The sequence below is a fragment of the Rhinopithecus roxellana genome, chromosome 5 (genome assembly GCF_007565055.1).
Source record: "Rhinopithecus roxellana isolate Shanxi Qingling chromosome 5, ASM756505v1, whole genome shotgun sequence".
NCBI classification, from domain to species: Eukaryota; Metazoa; Chordata; class Mammalia; order Primates; family Cercopithecidae; genus Rhinopithecus; species Rhinopithecus roxellana.
The window spans coordinates 163,509,145-163,518,961 of record NC_044553.1 but is presented as its reverse complement, the minus strand read 5'-3'; the positions used below and the strand labels follow the sequence as shown (position 1 = coordinate 163,518,961).

The 9,817-nt window shown below is 62.2% G+C and overlaps 1 protein-coding gene across 1 annotated transcript; it reads right to left on the bottom strand.

Annotated features, from left to right (window-relative positions):
• Positions 1-1,053: 1,053 nt before the first annotated feature.
• Positions 1,054-5,280, bottom strand: ZBTB42 (zinc finger and BTB domain containing 42). Its single transcript, XM_030931732.1, has 2 exons — positions 5,038-5,280; positions 1,054-4,569 (listed from the first exon to the last, which is right to left on the bottom strand). The coding sequence occupies exon 2, from the start codon at positions 4,550-4,552 to the stop codon at positions 3,284-3,286; it is 1,269 nt and encodes a 422-aa protein (XP_030787592.1). The 5' UTR covers positions 4,553-4,569; positions 5,038-5,280; the 3' UTR covers positions 1,054-3,283.
• Positions 5,281-9,817: the final 4,537 nt, after the last annotated feature.

The following is a 9,817-nucleotide window of genomic DNA, read 5'->3' as shown; positions in this document are numbered from 1 at the left end:
CCTCAGTTTACCATCCAGCCAAGGAAGCCTCCAAGGAGGGTGCCAGGAGGCCCACCCTGGCCAGGAGTGGGACTGAAAGCTTCGGCGACTAGCAGTCAGCTGAGTGTAAGCACAGTGTGGCAGAGCTGGGCAGGCTGGAGGGGCCCCAGGAAGCCCCATGCCCCCTAGGGGACAGCAGACCATCCTCCTTTCCTGCATGGTTGGCATAGCAACAGCCTCCTCCTCTGGGTTGAGAAGGCCTGGGCTGAGTCATGAGCCCAACTGGGAACATGAGAGGGCCTCCCTGCAGGACAGGGCACTGGTCCAGGCTCAGCAGGAGGCAGGGTGGGTGTTGGGGGGGGAGGGGAGGAGCCAGCACTACCTCCCAGAAGGAAGGACCTGTATTTGGGGTCAGGACTGGGAAGGTGGCAGGAGCTGGCCCAAGAGGGGCAGGCCCTTGCACACCAGCTCAGCCTGACTTTGAGGACCCTCTGGCCAGCACCATCCCCACCCTGTCCTGGGCCTGGGGCTTACCCTGGCTCTTCTCAAGCCAAGAGGGCGCTGTGTTGACGCTTACAGCACACGTGGAGGCCCTGCCTGACCTGGCCTGGAAAGGAAGGCCGTGCTCCCCCCAGGGAGGGCTCAGGGCTAATGACCCCCTGCAAGGCCCCTGGAGGGAGCAGGACAGAGGCGGCGTGAAACTGCCTACCCCAGCCTCATCAGCCCAGAGCCCAGCTCAGCACAGGGCTCTAGAAATTTCTTCTTCCACCCGCCAGAGGCCCAAGGGCGTAGGGTAGTGGGGAGGGCCACGGCATCCCCAGGTTCGCAGGTTTCCTCTGGGGTACAGCCTCCTTCCCCAGGACAAGAAACCACTGTGGCCTCCCCTGCCCAAGCTGGCCTGTGTTCTGTGCCTCCCTGGACTCCCCTCCCCCAAACACTGGCAGCTGGGGACAAACCTGGGGAAAGAGGGGGTGCCACCTCAGCCCTGTCCCAACCTCCCCCATCCACCCGCATGAGCACGTGGTGGCATCTGGGACACCTATCCCCACCCGTCCCCAGGAATAGTCACTGCCGTTTCCACTGGAGGTGGGCTTTATTACTGTCGCCATGATGCGAAAAGAGGAAGACAGCACCCATTCCCACGCCTCCTAGACACTGTGCACCAACAACTGTCTGCTGGGGTTAGCACGGAGCTGTCCCCACCCCCAGGGTCACAGCACCCACAGGTGCTGAGCTGGCCCAGGAGACCCCCACCCTGCTGACTCTGCTTGCCTTGTGTCTGCACAGGCCTCTACCAAACTCTCCCACACAATTAGTGTCTTAAATATATGTACATATATATATATTTCATCCCAGCTGTGTCAGTTATAAAATTAAAACTGACCACTTCTCCTTACATTATCTTCACAGTAGCTGTGCGGAAGACAACAAATCCAGTGTTGATAGCTCAGGGCAGGCTGCCCACCCCAGCGAAAGGAAGTTCTTCCCCCATGGAAACCACTGGGGGAACCAGTGCCGCGGCCACATCTCCGTGCTTGGGCGACAGTGTAGCTGCCCATCTGCGGGGTGCCAGGTTGGCTTGGGACTTGCCATGTGCTAGACGCATGGACACACACACACACACACACACACACACACACACACACCCGATTATGGAGCACATCACACCGACCCCTTGCAGAGGTAGGGGCTAGGGCCCAGGACAATCAGAAGCAGGACCCCTCCCCCAGCTGTCTCGAGACCAAAGCCATCCAGGGCCTCTGAGCCCTGGGGCATCACCTAGAAGCACTGGGCTCCCAGGCTGGCACCCAGCACACCAGGAACCCAGGGCATGTGGGAGATGCACTAGGGATGGTCTTTCACTCCAGATCAGGTTAATAAATATGACATCCAGTGTTGTCAGGAGAAGAGAAAATAACGTAGACTTGGCTGGACTCTGCTGTCAAGGCCATTCCCAGCCACAGAGGAAACATCCCAGGTGGTCTCCAGGTGTCCAGGTGGCTGACCCCCAGAGGCCAGTGAGGTTCTGGCAGCAAGATTTGCTTAATTAGGCAGGCAAAGCAGGGCGACCTGAACCAACTACATGTGCGGGGGGCGTGGTCTTCATACTCTATTCGTATGCAAGGAGTGTCAGTCTCCCAAGGCTGCGGATGGAGACCAGGGTGCTGCGACTCCTACTCCTCGCCTGCCCCTACCCCTGCTGCCATGGCCACTTTCACCCATGCCTCGTCGTGGGGAAAGGAAGGCCCGCAAACCCTGCCCCTGGCGGACAGGGCAACCTTTGCCTCTGCTCAGTCAGTGCATGGAAATGCCCACAGCTCCAGGGAGACCCTCTAGCGGGCAGAGTGACCTTCAAGGTAAGGCCCACGGTGGCCCAGCAGCAGCACAGAGCTCAGTGGCCCAAGCCCCACCCTGGGGGATGCCCAGAGGCGTCCTAGACCTGCACTCAGGCAGAGAAGCGTGTGGCTGGGCAGCCACCAGCAGACATCTGGCCGCCTCCGGAGGCTCTTCCTGGGTCTAAAGAAAATCCAGTTCCAAATTCCCACTTTCTCTGCCCAAAGTTACAGTGTGGTCATAATTGCACTCTCTCATGGACCCACATCCCACCCAAGTGACAATGACACCACAGCCACTCAGCTTCTAGCTGGCTCTACTTCTGCTGCCTTAGGATCCCTGCTGGGGCTGCACCCCCCCCACCCCGAGACACCAGCTGTGCCCAGATGGCCCCTGCTGGCACTCACTGTGCCCCAGGCCTTCCTGGCAGGGGTTCCTGCTGCCACTCCCCAGGAGTGTCCTGTCCTTCCCAGCGCCCCATCGGGATGCACACCAACAACTTTTCTGACATGTGAATAATTCACCTAGCGTGGGGCCAGGCTCATGAAGACTTCCCCAAGCCTGCCAGAGAGGTGGTCAGGAAAGTCCCGGGCCGGGAGATGATGTGCCATCTCACACGGAGAAACCGGGGCAGAGCCAGGTGCTGGTTGGACACCCCTCAGAACTTGGCTGGAGGGGACAGGAGAGGAAGACAGTGTCACAGCCTAGGCAGGGCACAGCCTGGGGGGCCGGAATGAGTTGGGGAGTGAGGGGAAAGGAGAGGCAAGGCGGGAGGAAGGCTGCCCAAGTCACCAAGTCTGAGGCCAAGTTCCAGGAAGCAGCAGCATTCTCACTGCCAGGCGGGTGGAGCCATCCCGCCCGAGCAGGGACCTCCACCTGGCCAGGCTTCACACCCCATGCTGTGTCCCACCTGGGAGGGCCCATCCCTTCCCTTCCCTTCCACCCCACCCTCAGGACCCACAGGGATGCATCACACCAGGAGGGACTTGACGAGGCCACAGTGAAACTTGCGGACGTGGCGGTAGAGGTCCCCAGACTGCGTGAAACGGCGGTCACACCACCGGCAGGCATGCGGCTTCTCTCGAGTGTGCACCACGGTGTGCCGGCTCAGGTTGTGGGAGTACTGAAAACTTTTGCCACACTGCACACACGTATAGGGCTTCTCACCCGAGTGTGTCCGTTCATGCCTCTTCAGTGTGTATGTGCAAGAGAAGGTCTTCCCGCAGAGCGGGCAGGTGGGTGCCGCGCCCTCGGGGGAGAGCCGGGCCCGGGTGCTGTCTCGCTCACGGAAGTGGGCGCTGAGGTGCAGCTGCAGCACGTGGGAGCTGGGAAACAGCTTGCTGCACAAGGGGCAGATGCAGAGGGGCCCACCAGGCCCCAGCTCGTCCTCACTGGCCACTCGTCCTACATCCAGCTCTAGCTCCCGGCTGCCCTCTCCGCTGACAGGCAGCGGCTGCAAGCCCACCACCAGGCCCTTGGCTGCAGGAACAGGAGGTGGCTTCGGGGGGCTGTGGGTGCTCCTAGAGCTGCTGTTCTCCTCCTGTTCGGACAGTGAGTCCCGCTCATCCTTCACCAGTGGCTGGGCCCCTGGTTGCACCTGGCTGCAGAGGGGTGTCTGGAGGATGCACGGTGGGTGGACCCGCTCCTGCCTTGGGCCAGGCTTCAGCGACAGGTCCAGGGCCTGGTCTGACTCTTCTGGGACCTGGCAGGGAGGAGGCCCAGATGCTCGAGGAGGGAGGGCAGCCTTGACCCCAACCGGGGGGAGCTTGGCCTTCCGGGCAGCTGGGCAGAGGTCCGCGGTCCAGACAGGCCAAGGGCACGGTGGCTGACCAGATTCTGCCCCAGGGGCAGGGTTCCCTGGGTCCAGACTTCGGTCCTTCTTCTGGAGCCTGCCCTTGCAGACCTTGACGATGTCATACATGTGCAGGTAGCTGGCGGCCGCCAGGACGTCCTCGACAGGCAGGCTGCGCAGGTCCAGGCGGCCCTCGTACATGAAGTCCAGCAGGCGGCCGAAGGCGGGCGCCGTGACGATGTCGCAATTGAGCCGCACCGTGTCGCGACTGCCCGCGGGCCGGTCCCTGTAGAAGAGATGGAAGTAGACGCTGCACGCGGCCAGCACTGCACGGTGGGCTGGGAAGCGCGCGTCGCCCACCAGCACGGTGCAGTCGCATAGGAAGCCCAGCTCGCGCTGCTGCCTCAGGCGGCCCAGCAGCCGTCCGCCGTGCTCAGGGAACTCCATGCCGCCGCCGTCATCACCTGGGCACAAACGGGACGCCCGTCAGCGCGCCTGGAGACGCCCGCGAAGCGCCCTTCCCAGCTGCAGGCAGCGCGGAAAGAGCGGTGCGGGAATGACGCGCACAACCGCCCGTCCGGAGCCGCCGCGGGCACCTGCCCCGAGCAGGAAAAACTCGATCGAAAGTAAACAGTAGCCACTCCGCCGCGGGGGCGGGTCCCGGGACTCAGGCGCAGGGGCCGGAGCCGCGCAAACCTGCGCGCGTCCCCGCCGGGCGCTCCTGAACTTCACTCCCGGGCGGCCACCCGCTCGCAGCGTCCCCGACGCCCCGGTGGCTGCGCCGCCGCCCGCCCCACGCCTCCGCGCAGCCTCCAGCTGCCGCCCGGCCCACCAGATGCCGCCGCCGGCGGCCCCATTTATGGCAGCGCGGCCGCGGGGAGCGGGCCGGCGGGCGGGGCGGGCAGAGTCGGGAGCCCGCCCCCCGCGCTCACCTCCGCCGCCCCGTGCTCCTCTCCGGTCGCCGCCCGCGCCGCGCGCCCTCCCCAGTGCGGCCCTGGCGCTCGTGGAGCTGCGGGCAGCGCGCCCCGGAGGGGAGGGCGCCGGGACGGCGAGGGCGCCGGGCGGGGCGCGCTCCAACTTGGCTGGCCCAGCGCCGCCCGCCAATCGCCCCGCCCCGGAGAGAGCGAAACTCGGGGCGGGGGCCGGAGGGGGCGGGCCGAGCTACTTCCCGGAGCGGCGGAACCGCTGAGGTCACTCTCGCCCCCCCTTCCCGGCCGGGCCCCGCGCGTAGCCAGCAGGGGCGCTGGGGTGAGAGGGGGGTTTAGGGCACTGCGCGGGGGCTGGGGGTCTCTCGCGATACTTGGCGCGTTGGCCTGGGTCCCCCACCTCCCAACCTTTCCAGGCATGGGGTCTTCACTGCGCCGGTCTGCAAAGGGAACCCTTCCGAGGGTCCGCTTCTATCCCAGCCCGCGTTGGGCAGTCACCCAAGGGTAAACCCGGGACCCCGGCCTCCTCCCGCCTCGCAGGGCGCCGGCCTTGGGATGGGGTAGGGGGTGCGTGGATTGGGGGTCGTTAATTTTGCAAAGATGACACCTCCTTCTTCCTTGAAAGCCTCTTTTTGAATTTAATTCAGCTGGGACCCTCTTCCAAACATTCAAGCAGGATCTCGATCCTGGAGTCCAGAACGGGGACTTCCACCCTCTCCACAGACCCCAGCCCAGCGTCTATGGGGGACCCAGCGCAGAGAGGCACGGAAAACGGGCACCTCCCAGCAGACATGGTGGCATGGGGGGGGGGGGGCGACAAACGCCATAACAGAGGGAGTCGGAAGCCCTCCAGAGCCCAGGGTAGACAGGAACGTATTCAAAGAGGAGGAGACTCCGGACAGGGGCTGGCATGGGAGTGGGGGTAGGGAGGAGTGGGGGAAAGTGTTCAGGGCAAAGCAGCATTGAGATGTGAGGGGGACGCCTGGTTCTGGGACAGGGAAATCGCCAGAGAAGTAGAGTGTGTTTGTCGGGGCTAGGGTCTCTCCCCGGCAGGTGGAGCCTTTTCCCAGGGGCACAACCTGGGCTGCCCTTGACTGAGCAGGTTTCACGGTATACTAGACCACCAGATCATCTTCACAACAGTCCCGTTAACTCGATGCTCTTATTTTTATACCTTTTTGGTGAGAGAGGTTAGGTAAGGTACCCAGGGCCATATATTAGGCAGTAAGTCACTGAACCAGGATTTGAATTCAGCCAGTTTCATTCTGCTCTGCCTTGGAGTCCGGGAAATGGAGGATGTAGTGGAGGAGTCTCCCTGGCCAAGGCCGAGCAGTGGGGTGGGGGTGGTGCTGGAAGAGGGGCTGCATCACAAAGGACAGGACCCAGCCAGGTATATGTGTGCAGGAGGAGTGGAGCCCACAGTGGGATCTGAAGTCTGGGAAGGAAGGCCTCGTTGTTATACTAAAATATCCTTCCTTGTTTCACCGGATGGCCTGCATCTTTATTTCCTAAATCTGGCAACTGCAGCTTGGACCCCTGGAATGACACTGCACTTACAGCCACTGAGACCAGCTTAGAGACAGCAGAGGCCTGGTCCCATCGCCGCTGGCCACCCACCCTAAGGACCCCTTCCTGAGGAAGGCTAACTCCCATCCCTCCACCCATTTAAATAATCATCTGCCTTGCCCCGGCCACCAGCAGGAATAGCTGAATTCAAGTAAGCTAAGGGTGAACCCAGATGTGACTGCTCCCTTCCTGCCCTGCCTAGAACAGAGCCCTGCCCCGGCCCCTCCCAATCTTGAGCACGACCAAACCTTTAACCTCTTTGAACCTCAATAACCCTCTCTGCAAAATGGGAATCAGAGTGCATCCCGGGGTCTTTGTGAAAATTAACTAGAGGGCCTGGCACTCAGCAAGCTCTCAGGTTCTGGAATGTTCTTCCCCAAAGAACCCTTCACTGGCTTCTCTTCATTCCTGTCTCTGCTCAAAGTCCACTCCTTAGTCAGGGTGGCCGTTCTTGCCCACCTTAGCTAAGCTCCCTCCCAATCCCTGGGCTGCATACCCTCCTCTCCAGCCCATTCTTGGTGTCCTGTGATTGTGGGATATCCCATCTCCTTCCGAAAGGGAAGGGGCCGTTTTGTTCACTTGGTGCTGAAAAGCTGGCAGGATGCAAGTGGCTGTTCAGTAAATGTGTGTTGAGTGAATGCATGATGGTTGCTTCTGTGAGTGATAACCAATGGTCCCACCATCCCCAATCCTGACTCCTCTGTGGCAGCAGTTCAGCCCTGCCTGCCCACACCCCCAGCTGCTGAGCCTTCAGAGCAAGTAGGGGTACCCTGGGGCTCTGGGCAACAGGCTGACAGCTCCCCACTCCAGGCTGGCAGCAAACACCCTAGCCTGCCCTGCCTGGCTGGTGGGACAGAGAGGGCCTGGACCCTTAATGGGGGTTGTGGTACACAAGGAGGGTCAGAATGCTGCCTTTGGGAGCCTAGGGTAGGACCTGGAAGGTGGACCCAGCTAGGATGGGCTAGAGGAGGGGGAGTGGACAGTGGGAGAGAAGCTCCTTGTGCCTCTCAGGTTGGGATGTCTGGGTTCAAGTCCCTCCTGCCCCACGCTGATCAGGGAAGGGGGGCTGTCCCAGGCAGAGAGCACCCAGAGTTGGTACTGGGATCCTGGCCAGCCTGCAGTCCTCAGAGCCCCTGTGACTGGCTGGGTCTCAAGTGTAGAATGACAGGACACTGTCACACAGCCACTGTCACGGCGGTGGTGGTTCAGGCAGACCCTCTCCAGACACAGGCGGCCATCTGGCCTGTGAGCTGCCCTGGGGCCCCGCCCTGCAGCTGCTGCTGGGACCTACACAGCCCAGGGCCCTGGAGTCCTGCCCCCGGCCAGCAGCTGCAGAAGGTGACAGGGCAGGAGGCCCCTGAGCTCTGGGAGGAGGCAGCCGGCGGGCCCTCCCCTGGTGCAGCAGTTTTAGTTGGAAACATCTGGCCACAGAGCTCCTCAGCAGTCCCAGCAGCAGCCATGGGACTGGGTTCTCTCCTGGCCATTCTGTGAGGTGGGAGGGGGTATTCTCGAAGAGAGGACTCTGCTTTCCCTCTGGGAGGCCAGAGGAGAGGGAGCTGGCCCTGCCCACTGGGAGATCCCCGTCTTGGGGGAGGGCAGTTCATGCCAAGGTGAAGACAGGACTGGAGTGTGGGGCCCACAGCGGGTTGCAGGCACCAGTGGATGCCAGGGCACCAGGCTGGGAAGACTGGGAGGCCTTCTTGGAGACAGCCAGTGCAAAATAATCAGGAGGTCCGACCACTTCAAGAAAAGCCCGCGGTGTCACTGCCTCTTCCATGAGAGGGTGCCCTGCTCCCTCCCACACCCCCAGCCTCGGCCACTTGCTGGCCTCCTCTCATGGCTCTCTCATCCTCTGCTTCCTCCCTGAATTCCTTCCTCTATCCTTGCATGGCAGAGCCCAGGATAGTGGGCGGATACCAGGAACTCTTCCAGGAGGAGCAATGGGCAGGTGGGACAGTCCCAGAGGGAGCCCCAGGTGGCCCATGGTTCAGGTTTGCTGGGTGAGAGACAGACACCAGACGCCCAGGCTCTGGGGGCAACCTTTGGGTCAGGTATCCCACCCAGGTGGCACAGACCACTGGGCCTCTGACTTGGCCCCCTGGAGGTCGGGCCCTTTCTGGGGTTACAAAGTCTGAGCTGGGAGGGAGCAGAGGTGCTCAGGGGAGAGACAGAAATGGGGAGTCCCCGGCTGAGGAGCGAGTGCCCCTATGCAGTGGGAGAGAGTCCTTCTCTTGGTCAGCCCCAAGAGGCAGGGATGAAGCCCCAGTTTTGGCTGCAGACTCTGTCCTGAGCGCTGGGCCGAACCTGCTGCCTCTGTCTACGTCTCCTCCCACCCCCTCCCCTGCTGCCAACTGAAGTCACTCTGGCTGAAAATAAAAATGCTCCCCCCACCCCAATACTTAGCAGCCTCAGGAAGGTTCACTCACAAGAGTCCCTCTTTCACAAAAGGGTTATTATCAACTGTGGGCCTCTGGAATGGGGGAGGGGCAGTTGTTGGAGGAACTTCTGGCTAGGAAGGGGTCGGGGTGGCAGTCACCTGCATTGTCCTGTGAGTGTTCAGGACAAGGGGGTCTGTGTCCCATTCACTCACTCCATACCGGGGCCATCAGCCTCCCAGTGGACTTCGGACTGGGTGTCGGGGCTGACCAAGTCCACCCAGCAGGGAGGGTCCTGGGCTCTCAGCTGTCACAGCCCACCCTAGACACCGCTCCTCCTCTGTCTGGTGTCTGCTCCCAGCTCAAGGTGGGACCCAGGCAAAGTGTGCCCCTCTTCTCCCACTCCCCAGCAAAGTCTCCCTTTTGTGAGTGTAGCTGCCGGTACCTAGGTGAAAGGTTGAGTCCCCTCAGAGCCTTCCCGCTCCTTGGAGGCCCACCTCCAACTGGCCTCCTGTCCTGGCATCCTCCCGCACTTCCCCCAGAGGCACAAGGTCCTGGGATTGGGCCTTTTAGGACACTCTTGGCCGTCCACCCCACGCCCCCCACAGTGGGGCAGTGCACACGTGGGGCACGGCCTGAAAGTCAACCTAACCCACCCTCGCCCCGCGCAGTGGAGGCAGAAGTCCGGGATTCGTCCCTGACCGGTCTCGGGCCTGTTTTAGTAGGGTCCGGGCAGAGCGAGTCCAGAAGCGCCGGGTCACTTTACAGATGGGGAAACTGAGGCCAGAGAAGGCGTGGCCCCGGGACGGGCTGGCTGGTGGCCGGGCTCCGTTAGCGGCCCAGCC

What these genes read in the sequence shown, in the direction of transcription:
- ZBTB42 (XM_030931732.1), bottom strand. Translation starts at nt 4,552, where the DNA reads ATGGAGTTCCCTGAGCACGGCGGACGGCTGCTGGGCCGCCTGAGGCAG.